At 48.5% G+C, this 21,885-nt stretch overlaps 1 protein-coding gene across 4 annotated transcripts in view; it reads right to left on the bottom strand.

The window, feature by feature from the left end:
* The window catches only part of BBS8 (tetratricopeptide repeat protein 8), a 47,100-nt gene extending 28,541 nt beyond the window's left edge, over nucleotides 1–18,559 (bottom strand). For 3 of the 4 annotated variants that reach the window (XM_055071924.2, XM_055071926.2, XM_050180639.2), the window contains exons 1-5: nucleotides 18,484–18,559; nucleotides 13,330–13,540; nucleotides 7,775–7,957; nucleotides 5,408–5,557; nucleotides 4,750–4,920 (exon numbers count right to left, since the gene is read on the bottom strand). In XM_055071924.2, coding sequence (XP_054927899.1) covers nucleotides 4,750–4,920; nucleotides 5,408–5,557; nucleotides 7,775–7,957; nucleotides 13,330–13,540; nucleotides 18,484–18,494 — 726 coding nt within the window. In that variant the 5' untranslated portion in view covers nucleotides 18,495–18,559. The remainder of the gene's footprint in view (nucleotides 1–4,749; nucleotides 4,921–5,407; nucleotides 5,558–7,774; nucleotides 7,958–13,329; nucleotides 13,541–18,483) is intronic. The other variant, XM_055071925.1, reaches the window with a different exon arrangement.
* Between the last annotated feature and the right edge of the window lie 3,326 nt (nucleotides 18,560–21,885).

The raw sequence follows: 21,885 nt of genomic DNA, 5'->3' as shown, positions 1-21,885 counted from the left end.
CTTTTTCTTGAAGCCTGGAGGTTTGAATGGAAGGCGAATGACGTCGTTGAAATCTACCGCGCACGCGTGCCGCGACGCTTAGTCACATGGTATTTACATATCTGTCGCCCCCATAGACCTCTCGAAATTCTTCCCTCGACAAGCGCCACCCTTCGCTTTCGTGACGCAGACGGCTAACAACGACAGACGACAAGGCTGGGCTCGTGCCATTTGCAGCCGCTGCTGTAGCTGTGTACCTCGCTAACTCGAACGAGCTTCGCGTCGTTTAGATTTCAACGCTGCGTTGGATATGTGCGTGTGCTTCTTTCTTTCTCTCTTTATTCCCTTCATGCCGCGTGTCGCATTTCGAGAGGCATGTTCTGACGATCTGAAGCGTTTCGCGGGAATCCCCGACCTGTACCCGCAGCGGCTGCAGCTGCGCTGCAGGAGGCGTGACGTCACCTCGCGCGTAACCGGAATACCTCCTTCGAAAAGATGAGCGCCGGTGCGTTTCCGCGAATTATCAGTCGTTTGTTTGTGTTGCCATGTCTGCGGGGATGTGCGCGCATGCCGGTATCTCAGAAGCGGCCTCCTCGCGTGGCTATCACGTGATGCTTACGCGCGCGCTGGCTGAAAGGTCGCGCGGAGAGGGGCGCTGAACCGTGGCTCCCTGCAGGGAAGCACAGAATGACCTTTCCCGTCAAACCTGTCCCCCCCCCCCTTTCTCTTTCTCTATAGCGCGCGCCTCTAGCTTGCTGAGACCCGTGCAACTCCTTCCCCATTCTCGGAACTGGGGAGACTCCTCCCCGCAATGCGGGGAGAAATCCGCCTTCCACGGTCTACGTCTTTCCCCAGATGCTGCTTTGTGTTTCGGCTAACAAGTGTGCGACGGCGGAGCGCTCTTCTCATCCCCGCTAGAGGCTGCAGAATGAGATGTTTCATTGGATATTCTAGAGCTTTACCTATTTTAAGTATTGCCCTAAATTTAACACTTGCGAAGTAGCTTAACTAATCTTTTCAACTAGGCAAAGTAAAAAAAAAATGTGGTTGGTCCCACGCACTGTGGCAATCGATGTAAGCGAAACATTGCATGCTGTTTGCTTTGAATGACTATAATTAGCAGTGGTGTTGGTGGCGAATGTGTAATTTCTTCAGCGTTTAGCACAAAACGAGAGTGACGAGTTGATGTAAACCATTACTTCGCGTGCACCACTGCTGTTTGTCTGTGTAGTCCACAGAACGCAGGGGGAGACGTGTTCGCGTCCGGCGTTGTTGTGCGTCATTGCCCATAATCTCTGAGAAGGTTGCGCATTATCGTTGCCTCACGGGACACATCGCATCGTGGCAGAAGTGTCAAACTTTAATCGAATTGCGGGGCTGTACGTAATTCCATCAATTACTATAAAATTCTATGTATACGCGGTCTGCACCACGTTTCGCTGCGTAGAGAAGACGCTCCTGTTCCGCGCGACGCTTCTTTCGGGCCTGGGTGTCCTCGACGCTGAGTGCACGCTTGGGAGCCGTTTTGCTGGCGCGTGTTCACGTGCTCTTTCTGCATACGTGGCCGGCACGCTGTTGAGACGTCAGCTCAAAGCGCTCTCTTCAGGCTATGGACGCGATTGTAATGTTCACACCGTGACAGCCTAGAACGCGACCTCCACAGCTCAGCACCTGCATTTTTGTCGCATAGGAAGGCAAGCACAACACGTACAATACACACAAACTGTGAAACGCTGGTGCGCGGCGGCCGCGATGCGCGGAGGCGAGCGCCATCTGGTGGTGTTTCAAGAAACCCAGCGGCGCGCGCGCCGAAACCATAAATAAAGCAGCGCCCGGGAAGTCGGCAGAAGAGGCCAAAGAAAGCTTCGCTTTGAAAGGTCGTGTAGATACACGTATATATAAAAGGCGTAAGACGTACCAGGGGCACGTCCAAAAAATAAGCACTTATTTCGACGTACCGGTCGAAAGGCCGGTCCCCGGCCGAATCGTCGAATTCAATTTTCTTTTTTGCACGTGCGCCTGGCACTTACGATTTATCAGCCACTGGACCCACAGTACACCTACGCCATATATATATATAAACCGAAGACCAGACAAGAAGTTTGTGTGTGTTGTGTGTGTGTGTGTGAAAGGTAGTGCACGTTAAAGTACAAACAAATTCAAAACAAAATAATGCGACGGTACGCCGAGTACTAGGTTTGCATACCTGAACTTCGTAGAAAAGCTATATAAAGCTTATAATTTATACTCTCATAATTTTGTTCAAGTTGTTACAAGTAATTTATTCGCCTATCATGTCGTAGCCTACGAAGAACAATCAAGAAATGCATAGAAGTATGCTTACAACAATTGAGATGGTGTCTAAAGATGGTCTAAAGTAATTAAGGTAAATCTACGCACTACCACGAGTACCGCTTTGGTCACCGATCTTACAGCTCAGCGCGTGCTGCATGTACCACGCTGTTCGATTTGATTTCGGAAGGGATGCATATGCTTAACAATGCACAACGTGTGTGTATATATATATATATATATATATATATATATATATATATATATATATAATTTAAGCTTTACCAGTAAATTAGTTGCAACAACTTCAAAGAAGAATATGAAAGTATAAATTATAAGCTTTGCAAAACCTTTCAATAAAGTAATCTCACGCAGAGTTAGTACTCGGCGTATTGCTGTATATTGATATTAATTTGTACTTTACCGCACAGTACCTTTCACAAAATAAATGACCTCTCTCCTCTCTTCTAGGCTTCGGTTTTCTTTTAGTACAAATAGCATTATCTGCATTGTCAGACCAGTTTTCTTTCCTGCTATCTAGCTATGCAACCAAATATATGGACCGCGATCCCGAAGATGGTGCAGTCTAGCCTAAGAATCTTGGCCGATCCCGAATGTAGTGAGTCTAAAAATGTGGGCCTAACCTCGTTGACCGCGAATCTTCAATGAACAAAAGAACATCCTTCAAAATTTCTGCGTTGCTGGGCAGATTCGAGCCCGTGTCACAAGGGTTCCTGAAGCACAGCAGCACGGCGCTTCTAGCGCGCTGCGCCACGAACGCTCGCCGCGAAGGAGGTTATTAAATATCAGCGTTCGCTCGGGTCGCACATCTCGGAGGCAACGACCTGACTTCGCGGCGGCACCGCTAGATGGCAGAGCGGGTCCAGAGAAAAGAGCGAGAGGAGAGCCCGCGGCTGCGTACACAAAAGCCCCTTCAATAGCTTACGCATTTTATTGCGAAGCAATACTACTTTAGGTCGCACTTCAGCCGGTTCCATGGCGAGGCGGTGGTAGGCACCATTGACCTTTAGCGTGACCTCGCTGCGTGACGTCACACCACGTGACCTAGAGTGACGTCACACCAGCTGTGTAAAAACGGGGCCCCATCTCACGCCGTCGCGAGTCGAGGCGGTAGCCACCAATGGCGGCCTAACTCCCGCTCCTCTCACCATGGGCGCGGCGCGGCGCCCGAGTCATCCTCGCGTGTCGCGACATCAGCAGCGGCCTCCTCGCAGCCGCCGACGTTCGGCGGGTGTCGAGCATCGAGAACGTCGTCATGCGCTACTTGGACCTCTCGTCCTTCAGCTCGATACGGGCGTTCGCCAACGGCGTGCTCAAGTCCGAGATGCACCTGGACGTACTGGTGCTTAGATGATTCACTGTAAGCCGTAACACTAGCATAACCCAAGACTACCACCAGCCATACTACCAGCTGATCCGAGAATAACACACTATTGCTTCGCAATCACTAGGCTTAACCAAGCTAAGCCACGGCCGTCTTTTTTTTTTAAGACAGCGCTAACCGCTGAGGAGCCGACGCCTCCTATAGTTCCGGTATGAAGTTTCTGCGCTGCTTTCTTCCGAACATGGCCTTCCATATGTTCTTTCTGCTCTCGCCGAGAACACGCACGCTCAGGCAGTCCGTACGCATTCCCGAGCGTGAGCACATTCGCAGGCTGTTGCTGAGCCCTAAATGAGTAAATAAGGTTTTCGTTCGATGCTTCTGCAATGCCGCGTCCGTACCGCCCTTCATCTGCACTTTTCACGCAGTGTCCATTCATACGTAGCGTGAATTTACTTCGCACAATGTGCGCCTTTAGCGCCATTGGGGCACTACAAAGCTTCATCAAAGCAAGATCACAACCACTGTTCAGCTTGTGCGGGTACAATCGTCGGTACGGTCGCGGAGAAAGCGGCCGGCGGCGCAGCCATGTGCGCGGCGGTGAAGAGGCTGATAGAAATATCATGGCGGCACTTTCGCTTCCGTCGGTTGGTGCGATCTCGGAGGCCAGGCAAAAGACTTTACGGTGGCGCCGCTAGATGGAGCAGCGTGTCCGGAGGGAAGCAGTCGAGATGAGCAAGAGACTGAGTACTGGCGGGAAAAAAAAGGCAGGGAGGAAGATATTGACAGAACCGGATCTGTTACAGACTTAGGTAACTGTACAAGGTAGATTATGAAATTTTAGGGAAGATGACTATTTGTCATCGCCCCATTTCATAAGGGATGCTAATAAATCATCATCATCGAAACGCGAGAGAGGAACCCAGCTGCAGTACCCGCCTCATACATGACGCGTTTCGGCTATTCGTATAATTGTGCAATTATCAACTAGTTCTGCCTTTTTTTTTTTTTTGCTCGGCAAAGGCGGCAACCGTAAGCCTCCGAGATATACTGCAGGGTGATCTGTAGGGGGGGGGGGGGGGAGGGGGAGATTGGTAACACCGCGAAAAAGAGTAAGGCATCGCAGGGCGTATTACCCTGGCGAGCCACAGGAACGCCCTGGGCTGAGGGTCGCCGGCCTCCGCCGCCTTTCGGAACTGGTGCTCTGCCTCTCGCAGCATTCCCAGCCTGAGCAGACAGCGGCCGCGCTGCAGCGACCACCATCCGCAGCAGTCGGTCGCCCGCTCCTGGCCCGCCAGCTCAAACGCCTGCGTATACGTGTGGCTTGTCAGTCACCACGAGCAGTGGGATTTGCTTTCGCGAACTCCGTACGAGCTTAGTTGAGCTGACCCAGCCAAACCCTACCGCGTTTTACATACATCTTGCCAAGCGAGCCGGGCGAGTCAGTTCCACGGCCCTTGCTAGCAGGTTCACCGAACTCGCCTAGACGCTCGTTCATGCCGACCTGCAAGCGTTTACGTGAACCCGACGACCGGATTTCGACCTGACAAGCCGAACCTATTCTCAGCTTTGATTGGCCCACGGGGCTGCTACGGCCTCTCTGATTGGTTCAAAAAGCCATCATGGCGTAATTTGACACTATTCAGAATCGCAACCCCTGCACGCTCTGACTGTACGTGCCCTGTTGAAGTGCAGGACACCCAGTAATCATATTCGGCACGCACACGGCATCTTCGGTCAGGGGACGACGACGCCACGGCGCTATTTTGTCGTTCATCGAGCGCGCATGCTTACCTGTCTGACGTCACCTCGTTGGTGGTACAGGAAGCGGAAGAGCGGCTTGGAGAGCCACGGCTTGTCCGGCCAGCCCGAAGAGGCCGCGCCCAGTCGACCGAACTCTGCTAACTCTTGCACCATTGCGGGTGCCGCAGTCGTCGGCCGGGCCTGCACGCACGCAATAGAGTTAAGCGTGCACGGTATTCCGGCAAACGCGGGTGGTTTGAGCGGATTGCCGGATGGGCGGAGACGTAAATGTGAGTGCTCGGAACAGTGCAGCCACCCGGGAGTGCAAAGCTCGAGCAAACAGAGCCAAGTGTACGCTTCTTCGCTGCTGGTGTAAATTTTCAACAGCAGCGTAACCGTGTTCACGATTACGCGGTTGCCAATCATTTGCACCAGCAGCGAAGTGAAATACACTTGCTTAGTGCAATCTTACGTGTTTGTCTGGTTGTGCTTCGTGCCACCAGGTGGCGTCACCCATCCGGCCGCTCTAGGGTGCCTCGATGTCCTCGTCGAAGAGGACGTCAGGCACCCTTGGCCGCTCACGTTTACACCCAGCTCATGCGGCAAACCACTGGCTTGCTGGAATACCGGATGCACTGAAGCTCTTTGTGATTTCGTTTGTTGGTATGGTATGGTATAGCGCATTACGTTTTATTTAACTCCCGGAGATTTAGGTACTTATGACAGGCTTCACGCCCATACCATACGTGAACGGTGGGAACGAGCACAAAATTTGACGGGGATGAGGGAGGACACTTGTGCTCGTTCACAGCCTCTAAGTATAATTGTTTCGTCATTAATCGCGACATAGGTGTGCAGGAGTTCGCCGCAAAAAAAAGGGATGAAAATATATATTTTTAAATGACCCAATGACTGCCCAATGCGGTGATCATGTCGTCACGTGGAAGTGAACGGGTGAGGACAGGCCAGCCAGGTAACAACATCGGCTCGTTATTAGACAGCAGCCCATCTCTGGCATCCCGTTGGCCGAGGAATACCGGTGCGCGGGGCCGATTTTGCGAACGCTCATAGCGCAAACGGACTATGGCTTTTCGTGTTTACATAGTCGGTCTTATTTTTTTTTTTCGATTACTTTATTTTTTTTACCTCGTTGCACATTCTGTAGATAGTTTCCTTTCTCCTATTGTACCATTTCTCTTTATGTTCCTTAAAAACAATAGGGAATTTTAGATTTTTCGCACCCAAAGCGCGACGCGCTGATTGCGTTCTTTAGTCCCCGTTTTCCCTGATTTTTGTATACCCTTTTTGCATTCTTTTTTGTAAATCCGGTGGCTTGCGTCCCTAAAATATGGGTGCGAAAAACCTAAAACTCTCTAGTAGTGCTTCCCGTCACCCCTTTTCAACCCCACCTTCACTGCTGAACGCCGTTCACGTTTCAGCAGCATATACAGAGTGCGGTCAGCAGAAACTTCCCTGCTTTCGCTCTCTTCATTGCGATGAAGGCAAAAAGATCACGTACTCATGACGCCTCACGAACACGTCAAGAATACGTCACGTACTCGTGCTGCCAAGGTTTGTGAGTGGTGGCGCCGGCTAACACTCCCAGGGTTAGTTTCGCCCGGAAAGTAGACGTGAAAACGGCGCCGCGGTAGCTCAGCTGGCAAGAGCATCGCACGCGTAATGCGAAGACGTCGGTTCGTGTACGACCTGCAGCCAGTTGTTCTAACGCGACAGCATTAAAGTCCCCGTGTTGCAGAAACCCGTCAAAAAAAGGAATTTCAAAGCACGCATACCCAACCACGCAGCCCCGAAACTGTTGAAATTAAATATCTGTTCTGTTTACCTTGTGGGACCGCTCAATTTCTTTACGTTTGAAAGGTAGCCTGAAGAATTCCTCTTTACCTACTATATATATAGATTGTACTGAAGGCACTGGGCAGTGGGCATAGTGCTGGTGAAAGAGAAGACGACGAGAATTGCTTGCTTCCCCATTAAGCCTACCGGTATACAACCTAGAACTAGTGCTGATAGGCGAACACCCCCCCTTGTATTTGGTGGAGGTGCAGGGTTACGATCCCCGTAGACACACACACACACACTCACATATATATATATATATATATATATATATATATATATATATATATATATATATATATATATATATATATATATATATATATACAAAAGATGACCAACGAGTTACTATAGTAAAGCTCTTGCTTGGGCTAGTTGGTTCATGCTTGAAGTAGTAAAGGCAAGGCGCAGAAGACCTGCAGGACTCTAGAAGTAGAACACAAACGACAGGACCGGCGCCGCTCCTGTCGTTTGTGTTCTTCTTCTAGAGCCCTGGTCTTCTGCGCCTTGCCTTTACTACTTCGAGTTACTATACTTCACGCTGCGTGTGGGCATACGTGCCGTTCTTCCTGCGGCTGTGGTGAGCGCCCTCTCGACGCCGTGCCGCGTGGCCGCGGTGCGGGTCTGGGGTCGTCGCCGTATTCCAGTCAACGGGCGACCCTCGCGGGTCATTGGGCGGCCCCCACCGGTCGGAGGGGGAGGGGCCCGCAGGGAGGTGCCCGGGCGGCCCGTCTGCGCCGTCGCCTGCGAGATGCACGGGTGCGCCAATCAACCGACTGAGAGGCGCAAAATTAGGCCAGCTTGTTACGTGTACTCGCGTTGCCGTTTTACGTAAACATCATAATAAACCTATGTTTAACGTCCACTGCAGGCTTCTCCCAGCGATCTCCAATTACCGCTGTCTAGCGCCAGCTTGTCCCATCTTGCATGCGAACTTCCTTATTTCATGGTGCCACGTACATACATCTCTGCCGTCATCCACTGCGCTTCCTTTCCCTCGTCACTCATACTGCAACCCTATAATAGACCACCGGCTATCTTTCCCTATCGAAACGTTCCGCACGCATTCCATTAATTCAGTATAGCTGTTATGGAAACTTCACGGAATTTTATACCTAATCCATGCAGATTCCGTAAGGAACATACGGAATTCTTGGAATGGCGTACGGAACGTTTCGATGCGCATTAAATAGCCTAGGTGTCCGGCTCCATCTCTCGCAATTAACGTCAACTAGAGGGTGTCGGCTACACCCGATGGCTCTCTGAGAATCCACACTGCCGTCTTCCTGTCTCTTAAGAGGAAGCTTTAGCTCGGGTGCTCCTATCTAAATACATGTAAAAGGAGAATTCGTCTTTCTCGGCAACCACAGCACCAAATTTGACGGGGTTTGTTGCATTTAAAAGAAAAACTTAAAATCTAGTGACTGTTGGTTTCGAATTTTCGAGTTAGGTCGTCAATTTTTTATTAAATATTGGCAAAAATCGAAAATTTTCAGAAAACGAAACTATCAAGTTTACAACTCTGTTACTCAACCACTGAAAATGATAATACAATTCTGTGAATTGCATCTAATAGTACATCTAAAGCGGACAAAATTGATATGTTACAAATGAATATAAAAAAAATTTAATCATAGGGAAATGCAACTTTTGCAAAACCCTTGTAACCAACGTAACAAATTCACGTAGGATGTAAAATGACATATTCAATTTGTCCGCTTTGAATGATCTAATGGATGCCGTTTATGGAACCGCGATATCAGTTCTTGATGCAGAGCTATGAATTTGTAAACTTCGTGCTTCTATTTTTTTTCAAACGGTCGAATATTTGAAAATCGTTTTAAGAAAATTCAAGCCCTGAATCGAAATTCCGCTTCCAACAGTCACTAGAATTTAACTTTCTCTTTCAAATGCCACAAATTTTATCAAAATCGGTCCAGGGGTTATCTCATAAAAACGTTTTTGCGTTTTACATGTATTTGAATAGGCCGCGTCGGAGTTGGGCCCGAGCTAAAGCTTCCTCTTAACGTCACGCCTAACATGTTCCAGTTTATAAAGAGTAGTGTTAAAGGAGCACTAACACGACCCGTTCTCGAGGCGCCGAGGTTGGCTGGACGGTTAGTACTCGTCAATCATTATTGTTGTAAAGGCAGCGCACTAGTGCACGCATGGGCGAATACACTGCAGAAGCAGACGACAAACCAGAGTTGAACTTGTAAGCCGAGTATTTTTGTCCGCCCTGTTTCTCGGTGCTAGCGTTTGTCCGCTTTCGTGTTCGTGCGTGTGTCGCAAGTTCGCTACCGTTACGAATTTTTCTCGGTGTGACGACGTCAGGATAATATCTATGACGCCGTGAGCCCGGCATTTCGAGACGAACTTTAGTACATCGAGTTGAAATGTATCCGGCAAGTGTTTCATAACCTTCGTACTTTTGCGATTTAGCGTCATCATTTCGCTTAATACCGAGAAGCGCGCGGTAGAGTTTTTATAGCTTAGAACGTGTGCGTCAGTACATACCGAATTGGTCAATGACCTTGTTGAACTCACACACACACACACACACGTGCAGAAACCATCTATGATGATTGTCAATGGGAGCGAATAGCGGGAAGCTTCTAGAAAACTATTCGCTTTATCGAGGGAACGATGTCCTTGAAGGTGTACGTAGGTTTGTCGCAGGGAGGACATGTGCAGCTTATATGTGTGCATCGTGCACCTGGTGCACGTTAAAGAGAACCCCAGGTGGTCTAATTTAATCCGGGGTATACCCCACCACGGCGTGCCTCATGATCAGATTGTGGTTTCGGAACGCAATACTCCGGAATTTAGATCTGCATATGTACACTCAACAGCAAAAGTTTACGGGATGTGGTTTCCCTTTCAAACGTGAATTCCTGCACTGTTGAGGCATGACACTTCGTATTTAATGGATCGCTGTGTAGGTGGCGAAGGCCACTCCATGCTGGAACATTTATATTCGAGACTGTGTGACCACGCTTCGCGATAATTCAGCTTCTTGGCAGATCCTGCGTCCCGTAAACTTTTTCGGTTGACTGTACATATAGGCCGATCCCTCGTGTCGTCGTATGAGTGCGTTGTTGTCTCCAACGGCGCGAGCGTCGGTGTGGAAGGCGACTGCCACCTGTAAACCCTCAGGGACTCCGCAAAGCTCTCGGGCAACAGCAGGTGCCTCTCAAAGAGATACGTAATAGAGAGATTGGAGTGTAGCGTGTGGCGACAAACGTATACTGGAGTATAGCGTTACCTTATGTGTGATGCACACACTGCGCGTGCGCAGTACACGTAAGCTATACACGCTACATGTAGGGCTCTTGCGAGCGTATATGTTATAACGTGACAAGCCAGAGTTATGCCTATTGTTAGATATGGGGCTGTTTCCTGAGCCTACTTCGAGTTCCCCAGACCACATCGAATCGCGCCACTGCTAATTAAGGAATGCAGAAACACGGAAAGCACATTCCAGAGGAGCGCACGTGCAAACAAGTTGAAGGCCCCCACTTCGTACGCCGCCGGTAGCCATTCACTGCTTGACTCTTCCAGAAAGCCAGGGGATAGCCCGGCACTGTTCCAGGTAACGTGAGTCCCGAAGCCAGACGGCTGTGATGTACCGGGAAGGCCTGGCAGCGTCGCACCTGCCGCCTTTGAAGAGGGCATTTGCAAGCCAGCGAGGCCATACCGCCGGGAGTAGGGGGCCCTCGGACAATTGGGGCCCAAGCGTCGCCTCACCGGCCGCCTTTGAAGAGAGCATTGCACCACAGCAAGGCAAGACCGCGGGGAGCCGCCGGGTGTGACACCATCGCACGGGCGCCTTCCATTGGCTGAAAATGGCGTCATATGAGCGGGCTCTCCCATTGGCCGAACATGACACGTCTTCCAGACCTCGAAGGGTTTAAAAGACTCAGACCGAGAGCATCCCAGAGATTCCAGAGCAGTCCCTGATTGACCTCTCTCGAACTTCTTGCCGCGGGCCGCAGCGTCCGAGTTGCTGCCGGCCCGTAATGACTGTACGACTGTTCATTGACGTCTCACTGTAAATAATGTAAAATAAACCTCCCAAGTGTTTTCATCGCAAAGTCCGTCCTCAACTCCTACACTATAAGCTTTTCCATCTCTCCTCCCCCTACGATGTTACGATGCCCGCGGGCTTTTCTTCCCGCTCACCAGATAGTAACTACTACTACTACTACTACTACTACTACTACCACCACCACCACCACCACCACCACCACCACCACTATACTGCCCGTGAATGCTTCGTACTGTGCTTACAAATGAAGTGTTAAAGAGAGAGAGATGGAGAGAGAACAAGAAACAAACAGTAGCGCGGTCTACTCGCGCTGCTAGCGCTGTTCCCCCAACTGGCCCTCCCCTTTCTATGATAACGGCTCTCGCATTCCGAACCCACGTCGCTGCTTGCTCGCACTGAGACCCTAATATCTCGTATTGCTTCGATCACTCCTACAGTCGACGGTAGGTATCAAGAAAGTCGAGCATTACGGCGACTTCTGTTTAGAGAGAGAGAGAGAGCAATCGTGGTGCATGGTCCGTTCTCCAGCCCGTATGACAAGGGAGAGGAAGGATTCAGTGCCCTAGTCGGGGCAGTGGAGGCCGAGAGCCTGTTCATTTACTTGAGGGTGCCGGTCACAGTTGTCTGTAATCGCTCAGCGCAGCAAATGACACATATACGCGGCCTTGCAGATATTTCTATTGCAGTGAAGTTGCAATATAGAGTAAGCTGATGAAGAGGCTTTAAGGGTTGCTACGTTGTTTCAGCTGGTGTGCTGTGATTAGAAGATGTACACTGTGTCATGGTGTCATTCGGCATTGTGGTTTAGCAGCGAGATTGCCATTTCGTGTCTGCTGATGTGCCTACTAGGTTTCGTGATCCGAAACGATCCTGCACTGCTTCACAGTATGTCTGTTAATGTAGTGTCACCGGGGCATCTTAGAGGGATGGTGCATATTCAAGTGATCGACGAATGTAAGTGGCGTGGAGAAGCTTGCCAAGTGGTCGTGGTTCTACATAAAAGTTTCTTCGTCGGGTACCCAAGTGCATGGTTAACTTTGGCGATGACATACTTCACGTGACATACTTTGTAAGATGAAACCGACTCGGGGGAAGCGTTAAGAAGATAGTGGTGAGACGCGAAGATATGCTAATGAGACGCGAAAAGCGCGAATTAACTTACATTCACAAATCTTTATTTCTGTGTTGTGCGACTGGCACCTGGCAAGCATTGTCGAATACTCTAGAGATATTTAAAAATTTGGGCAAAAACTCCCCACACTCTTAAAAAAGTTTACACCCTTTCGGTTGTATTTTGTCCCACAACAATAATCGTCATCTGCCTTGCCCGCATTTCCTTTCTTTAACGCTGCGAGCCCGGTACTTCCTAGTCACGAACGGCTTGCGCGTTATCAGTGTGGTACAGCATTATCAACAGGAAAGTAGGGAGCGCCGAGTTTTCAAGAAAGGAAACGCAAGCAAGGCAGACGACGATTATTGTTGTGGGACAAGATAAGCCCCAAAGGGTGTAAACTTTTTTAAGAGTTGTGCACTGGAAAATCGTCGCTTAGTGCATAGAATTCTGTGTAATCATTAATTATGAATACTCTGCCCAAAGCTTATACTTTCCAAAGAATGCCACGCACACTCTGACGATCTCCCCAGTAAACTTGTTTTTGCCATCATTATAGTGTTTGGCAAACGAAAGAAATCTTGTGGCGCTTTGTTTCTCGCACAAGCTGTCCGCCGACGCGCTCGCCTGCGTTCCACACTTTTAAAATGTTTACACCCTTAAGGGTGTTTTCTTGTAACACCCTTACCGTTAGGGCCTTACAAAACTTTATAGAGGCCGACAACGGAGCTCTAACGAGAAGTACGATGACAAAAGACGTAGTTGAAAACTATGTAATCATTCTGACTGCCTTGGGCGCACAGAAGCATCCAACAAGAGAATTTTACAGGGACAGATATGAAACTCATATATTCTGAACTCTCATAGCCCTCTCCTTCTACCACGTGACCGGTTTCCTACATTTCACAAACGTACTTCTTTTCTACTTTGACAGGGAGGGAGGGGAGGTTGTTCGACCTGATCGTCGAGCAGCTCCTCGGCGAGAGACTGCAGCCCCTCGAGCTCGAGCTCGTCCAGCCACGCGTGCTGCGTCAGGGCCAGCATGCCGAGCCACTGGAGCTGCTTGGACGCGTGGCGCTCGCACAGCTCGGCGCACTCGGTGAAGTGGCGCCGCCTATACAGGCTGAGCGCCTGCTGCACGGGCTCCAGGTCCGCCGCCGTCCCCGAGCTGCATGGGCGCGCGCGGCGAGGCTTAGTAGTGTGTGGGGGGGGGGGGGGGGGGGGGGGGGGGGGGCACTCGCGATCCTCGAACTCTCCACGTTTTATTAGAATGTGACGACATCTGCCCAGCGGTCGATTTCGGCACCACTGCTTCAGAAGAACACTTTGGCCTAGTTGGTATTTACTGCATATATTGACCGCAAATAAAGAAGGGGACAGAGGGAGAGAACACATAAACAGCACGAGCGGTTTACGTTTATGTGTAACGTTTACGTTTATGTGTTCTCTCCCTCTGTCCCCGTCTTTATTTGCGGTCCATATGATATGATCGGCACCACTGGCCTCCTTGAAACCCTTGGGTTCAGCGAGAGTAGGGGAAAAAGTAAACATGTCCGCAATAAAGATTAGTGTTGAGGCGATTGGAAGATTGGTGGAAGAAAACTAGGGAAACGACAAAAAAAAAACGGAGACATGCGAAGGCAAAGTTCGCAATAGGGGGTCAGAAAATTTGGTTGTGAAAGTTCATAGCGTTTTTTTTTTTTTAACTTGGGTAGGACAATAGGCAGTATAATAGCAAGAGCTTGGTGGCGCAACCCACCGCCCCGTTCCAAAGGGGACGCTCATAACATCCATCCATCCATCCTCGTTGCGCCGAGAAGTAGCAAAGTGAACCGCTGTAGCTAGCATGCTGCTGCGTTTCGAACTTGCCTTAGGAGGAAGCTTTAGCGCGGGTCCAACTCCGACGCGGCCTATTCAAACACATGTAAAACGCAGAAACGCTTTTCTGAGATAACCCCTGGACCGATTCTAATTAAATATGCTGTATTTGAGAAAGTTAAATTCCGGTGACTGCTGGAAGCGGAATTTCGATTTAGGGCCTGAATTATGTTAAACGAATTTAAAAAAATTCCTAAGTGTGAAAAACAGAAACACGAAGTTAAAAAATTAATTGCTCTGCGTCAAGAACAGATATCGTGGTTCTGTAAACGGCATTCATTAGATCCTTCAAAGCGGACAAATTCGATTTGTCAATTTATATCTTACTTAATTCGTTACGTTTTGTGCAAGGGTTTTCCAAAAGCTGTATTTTCATATTACTAAATTTTTTTTGAGATTCATATGTAACATATCAATTTTGTCCGCTTTAGATGTTCTATTAGATGCAATTCACAGAACTGTGTTATACAGAGTGGTAAACTTTTTTGCCAGCTTCTACTAAAAATTGACGACCTAAATGAAAAGTTCGAAACCAACAGTCACTATACTTTTAAGTTTTTCTTTTAATGCAACAAACCTCGTCAAATTCAGTGCAGTGGTTTCCGAGAAAAACGAATTCTCCTTTTACATGTATTTAGATAGGAGCTCCAGAGCTAAAGCTTCCTCTTAATAGCCTCCAAGATCTTCCAGTGCGCTGCCCGATCTCGGAGGCTGTGTTTTAACTGAGAGAACTACCTGGAGTGGTAGCTGGACACTGTAAAATTCCGCCATGTTGTGTAACTTGCGATCTGGGCAGCTTCGGTTGGCCTGCTACGGCTTCTCTGATTGGCTCAAAATGCCGCAGAATCTGACAAAAGGACGAGTTATTTTCTACGCCAAAACCTAGGCTGAAAGTGTTCGCACTTCAGAGAAAAAAAGAATTGTTGGCTGGTCGGAACGCTCGCAGTACACTGTACCTTTATACCCCCTTTTGATATTTTATTGGATGCATTCTTTATTCAAACCAGTGTGACCGATCGCCCCCCCCCCCCCCCCTCCGTGGTTACGAGCCATGTTTGAGGCAACAACAACAACTACTACACTGTAACCGTAAAGTGAACTCTCACAAAGGAGGAAGAGGAGCTTCGTCTCGACGAGTTCAACAGAACAAACAAGATATTAAATATTCAGTTACGGTACGAGACCTTGACCCCGGACAGGAGATTAACGTAAATAATCGAGTGCTTACACGAGAATTTTCGGCTTTCATTGTTGTTTTTGTTGTCTTTATTTTTTGCGTTAAAGGGACTGACAACCAATTTTTGTGGTACCCCTCTTTTTAGCTCAACGGAAAGCTTACCGGTCTGAGTGCCCAATCATACAGTGGTAACGCGGAAAACGCCGTGTAACATTTTGTGTACAAAATTTTCCGATCTGCATTGAGGATGTTGTGCTCAAGAAACCTGCTGGAAACAGTGTCAGGTGAGCGCGATAGCGATTATACGCCGGCGTTTGTGGATAGCAGACGACAGTTGCGGCGATAGCTGTTAGGAAGTGATATTTTGTTTATCAAACCGATGTTCCTGCGGTTCATATTTCCTGAAGTGATGAATAATTGTTGCAATACTAGGTGGTGCCTAAATTTAGGCCCAAGCGACGGCTCCCTCCAAGTAACAGAAACTGATCTCGAATACCATGTTGTCGCTGGCTGCGTGCGCTAGGCTGTGTTTTAGCCAAGCCAAGCTAAATGCTAGGATATGCCATTGTAGTCAGATAAAACTGAAGCCCCGCCCACGCCCTCATAACCGCCAGCCATGGTTCCTCCGCGACGCTGCAAATAGTTCGTGCTTCAAACTTCCCATGTTACCTAAATAAGGCGGTAACTACAAAAATATAATTATAAGTGGGTAATTTTATGCTTTCACTCGTGGAACGGTGAGAGCCTAATTCTTTATTGAACTGAAATAAAACGCTTGCTTCGCTGCAACTATTTACTGTCGGGTTTCACTACAGTTGGCACTGAAGTTTCATCAGTAAAACTGACGTGGCAGTGAAATGAACTGTACCGTGGCCTTTTGCAGAGGACTCCATACACTTTGTCCATATCTGTTGCACACCTCATCGCTTCCGCCCACGAAAAGGCTCTTCAAGAACAGCAGACGCTCCGGAGGTATCAAGTACGAAGCCATATTGAAAACATCGCATCACGACGACTTCGTTTGCTTCTGTGATTGGTTAGCGGATTAAGACAACTCCCCGCTAGACATTCTAGTACACTCTAACTCCGCGCGGCCCGTGTGCCTTGGTTGCCAACTGCTGTTTCTTTTTAAGTTGTATCCTACTATATTGATACGGCACTCATTCGCGACACAATTCAGTCGTCGGTGGCATTTTGTATCTCACAGAGACCACAGAACTCGGGCTACTAACTCGCGAATTCGCGCGCGTACAACAGCTTTCCTGCTCAGCCATGCAGCGAACAGCTCTGCCCACGGCCGCTCGATGCAAAGCAAGGTCTCTATCAGCAGCCGTCCCCGAGCAGTGGCGCCGCAGCGGGCGCGCGGAGAACTAGGCCCGAGACTCCGTTCAGGCGCGACGCAGCGGGCCGCACCTGCATGCTTTTGCGTCGAGCGGCCGTACTTTGCCACTCCACTGGCCATCACGAAGGCAACGTCACTCGCTAGTTTCTTTCTTTCTTTTTTTACTTCGTAATGCGCATAGAACAAAGTGCAAAAACCTCATAAGATAAGCACTACACTTACAAGCAATCACTATGCGATGCTTAATAACAGCCGACTTACGTACTGTGATCTCCTATACACTACATGTACATCCGAAGTACCAAGGCTTCACCGCCAGATCGCGCCACTTGCCTGTTTTCGCGACATTCTGTGACAAGTTAAAATTATTGTTCTTAGTTAAATCACGAACGGCATGCTCGATTCTGTTACGATAAATCACGGTCTTTTCGTTTCTGCCAACATCTCACGACACGTTCTGGCCGGTTGTCAGTCCCTTTAAATGAAGGCCCTGCAGCACCTTGAAAGCCTAACAAAAATACTGGCAAGCCCCACAGCGTTCGAAATAGCTTACTATAATGAGTTTTCTGCGGGTCAGTTTGTGTCTCATTTGCCGGGAGGTGTATTTGTGTCGCGACCACCGACGTCATGACGCAGAAGCAGAAGGCCCGGTGGTAACGTGGGAGCTGCAAGACATAGGAATGTTTTGGCACGTCGCTCAGCAGTCCGTAACCGATAACAGACCACCGAGCGATATAACGATCACCGAACGAAACACGGCTCTCCTGGGAAACGAAACCGGAAAGTGTTCGTAGAAAAGCTATTAGTAAATCATTTAAGGTGCTGTCTGAGCTTGCCAGATATATTTTCTGGGGTTTCGAGGTCCACGACCTTCATATATATATATATATATATATATATATATATATATATATATATATATATATATATATATATATATATATATATATATATATATATAGTGTGTGTGTGTGTGTGTGAGTGTGATTCAAGGAAAAGTTCTGTAGGTCCGGTGAATATAGGTAGTTGAACAAACAAAGGCGCACACTTCCGAAAATTGCATCTTTTAATGTTTTAACGTTTAGGCCGTGGCACGGCCTTCGTAAGAATATATATATATGGTGCAGCAGAAACATTTGAACATTGTGGTGGAACGCCGCGGCATTTATCCAGCGATAAATGTGAAAGTAGAAGCAGGCTCTGGTTTGAAGGACAGTAGGATATATATATATATATATATATATATATATATATATATATATATATATATATATATAACGCTCAGAATGTTTTGCATTTTATGCAGTGCTTTATGCCAATACATGCGTCTGATGTCTAGGACATAATGGTACGCCTGAGGTGCGAGTGCCAGCCATTGAGTGCATGTTTCATGACACGTGTACCGTTGCGCCCTCTGCTGAGTTTTTTTTTTTCTTTTTCTTCTTTTTTCTTTCTTTCTTTTTTTTTTTTTTTTTTTTTTTTTTTTTTTTTTTGCGGTGAAGTATATTGACAAGTCACAGCTCAATGTCGCAGGAATAAGTGCTTTCTCTTGCAGCTGTGGTTATACATCTACAGCGTCTCGCACCTACTGCGCCGTCCGCGCAAAGTGAATCGCGGGTCGCAATAACAGCGAGGAAGTAAGGACACCGCTATGTTCTTTGCGCCGCGGAAGGACGTCGTGCTCAAACGTGCGGATGCGCACAAATACACTCACTTGTCCGTCATTTGGCCTGCAGCGCTCGTCTGCTCGCACGACGTGCCGCGGAAGGTGTTCGGGTGCGTGTGTGTGTGTGTCGGTACGACGCGTTGCTCCGGCAACGATCGCTTGCGCTGCTATTTGTTGGAAATGCCGGCAGGGGGCGCAGGCGATCGGCAGCAGCGTCTCATTACTTTTCGAAGCGAGATCGGGATGCCTTAGAACACGCACCTATAAAGCGAAATATAAGAAGGAAGAAGAAGCATGTGCTTGCTGCGGTAAAGCTAGGGAAACGACGGAGCATATTTTATTAGAATGTGAAGACGTCTGCCCAGCGGTCGATTTAGGCACCACTGGCCTCCTTGAAGCCCTTGGGTTCAGCGGGAGCTGTGGTAAAGCAAACAGGTCCGCAATAGACATTAGTAAGAGGCGATTGGAGGATTGGTGGAAGAAAAATAGGGAAACGACAAAAGACGGAGACGTACAAAAACACAGTTCGCAATAGGGGATCAGAAAATTTGGACGTGGTAGTTCATAGTGGGGTTTTTTTTTTTTTTTTTTCATTGGTTAACCTAGGTGGGATATTAGGCAGCATAGTAGCAAGAGCTTGGTGGCGCAACCCACCGCCCTGTTCCAAAGGGGACGCTCATAACATCCATCCATCCAGCGCGCAATGTTTCGAAGCCAGATCGCAGATCGTAGCCAAGTCGTCTCCTCTAACGCGGTGTTAGAACAGGGGAGGTATTCTGCAGGAATCTACCTAGTGGACTGTCCATTTCGGCCGCAGCTGATTGGCGGGGGCCGCTCATTTCCTCCTCCGTCGTACAGCTGCATCCAATCAGCAGTGGCCAAAATGGACAGTCCACTAGGTGGACTCCTGCAGAATACCTCCCCAGACGACTTGTCGATGACGGCAATACTTGCGTGTAGCGTGGGGTCATTGCCTGGTACGCCCTAGTGTGGAGACAGCGCGAGAACCATATAGGACACATTTCGTTAGGGCGTCGCAGTGACCCTGCACGAGGCAATGGGATTTAGGGATTGTGGTTAAGGAATCCGCAGTGGAAAATAATAAAAGCGACTAGAGTATTGATGGTGCAAAACCAGGGAACATAAAGGATTTGTTTTAGAGCAGTGGATGTCTTTCGCGATGAATGACTTGTTAACACGAACCGTGGGCCTTATAAAGACCGAAAATAGGCGCAGAAGAAAGTTAAAAGTTACGAGCTTAGCGGCATCCGCCACCACACGCTTTCCAATACGACGCTCATAACATCCATCCATCCGTCAGGTTTTATGTGGGGCTTGAGAGCGCTAGATTCTGTGGCGCTAGCTGGGAGATGAATCAGTTTATTTATTTATTTATTTATTTATTTATTTATTTATTTATTTACATGATACTGCAGACCTATTTGATCCAAGCAGGAAGGGCAAATTCAAAGAAGGAGTACAATGCTTTGTGCAAACAGGGAGGCCAAATGATTTATATGCCCAAAAACAATAGAGGTCCCAGCACACTCCCCTGCGGAACACCTGATGTGACCTGAAGTGGAGAAGAACAAAAGCCGTCAATTTCCACATATTGTGTTCTCTGCTTTAAGTAGGCAGCAACCCATTTTATGAGTGGTACCGGTGCTCCAATTATTTTAAGCTTCAGAAGTAGTTAATTGTGAGGAACCTTGTCGAATGCCTTACTGAAATCAAGATATAATACGTCAACTTGTCCGGAATTATACAGGGTGTCCCACATGACTTGAGCCAAGAACTTAAAAATTAAAGGCGCGTCGGAAGCGATTTGAACCGAACGTATACTATTCTAATAACTCAGACATTTCTTTTTACTCATAACTCACTAATTAAGGTTAATTACCCAACTTTTTAATTACTGGCTGAGGACCCCAAGCATGACTCGTAGATTTGTAGAACACCTTCAGAAGCCACCGATCGCGTTGTTTCCTTTACAATACGTCTCACGTTGTCCTTTTCTTTTTCCCAGGTTGTAAAGAAAGCCCGCGAAATATGAAAAAAAAAAAAAGGCCACGTGACTGAGCGCATGCGCAGTGGTATCGTGCTGCTCTCAAGCGTGCGTTCGGTGAACAAGGCTTTCCCCCCTCCCCTGTGGGAGCAACACTCATCTCGTCAAACCCCGCAAGCGTTTTCCAGACAATCGCTGCCGGTTAATTGACCCCCTTCATGTCCGCTTGAGTTACCGGTTGGCGGCCCTCCGCGCAACGGGTTGAAAAAGCCACCTTCCTCGCCGTCACGGCTGAATTCCACGAAACACACTCGCCACGCGTGCTTTGTCATCTCTGGTCTCTCCGGTGGGTCGGGGGACGCCGTCACGGCTCTCAACATACTTTCCCTGACGACCCCCGTCTGCACTGTTGAATGACCTCGACGTCATTGCAGCTGCATCCAGTACGGAGAAGACAGCTAAGAAAAGCATGGCGAACCGTAGCAAATGCTACAACTTCTACGCTCTCGAAGTGAAAAAGAAAACGAAAAAGGTCTAGCACAAAAATACACGAGGCACGTTCGATTGGCCTGCACCACCTGAACCAGTTCACGAGTTGCTGCACCCCGCCGTTCGTTTCAAAAGGTGCTGGAAAGGTGCAGGGCTGGCTCATGATTTTGCTGCACCGGTGCCGATTTGGCGTAAACGTACAGGTGCGAAGCAGTAGCGTAGCAGACGACGCAGCTTACGCACGTATGATGTGTCTACGCAAGTGTGTGTGTGGTTGAGGGGGGAGGGGGGTGTTTACGTCCCAGTAGCCGATCATACCTGATCATACCTCGTCGTGGTGTCGTCTTTTCACCGTGTGTTCGTTCCTTTTAGCGCTACCGTCAGTTTTAAAGATCATACCTGTAGTACAAGGCCTCTCAAACTGGACTGCGTCTGCACCTTGGCATTCGTCTCGAGTGCCGCGATGTGCCTGCACCGCAGACCTCGAGCTGCACAATTAACTTTTCTGCACAGCTGCGTCGTGTCGTCTTTTCACCGTGTGTTCGTTCCTTTTAGAGCTACCATCAGTTTTAAAGATCATACCTGTAGTACAAGGCCTCTCAAACTGCACTGCGTCTGCACCTTGGCATTCGTCTCGAGTGCCGCGATGTGCCTGCACCGCAGACCTCGAGCTGCACAATTAACTTTTCTGCACAGCTGCACAGGTAACCTTCTATGCAAATGAGGGGGGAGGGGGGTACTTTACTAGTACAGATGTGAATAATGCCCACCATTCGGCATAAAGACGCGTAAACCCGCAAAAGAGAACTGAAATAACGCGTATCTCTCAGGTACGCCTGTGAGATACACCTCTCCTTTACTTGGCAAACAAAGAGCCACATCAAATGGACTTGCGCATGAAAGATGCGTCGGAAGAGCCTTGCCAAAAACAAGTTAACAAGCGAAAGTGTAAAATA

The sequence above is a fragment of the Dermacentor andersoni genome, chromosome 7, assembly GCF_023375885.2.
Source record: "Dermacentor andersoni chromosome 7, qqDerAnde1_hic_scaffold, whole genome shotgun sequence".
NCBI classification, from domain to species: domain Eukaryota; kingdom Metazoa; phylum Arthropoda; class Arachnida; order Ixodida; family Ixodidae; genus Dermacentor; species Dermacentor andersoni.
Note: the sequence above shows the minus strand (reverse complement) of the source record. Positions and strands in the feature narration are given on the sequence as shown.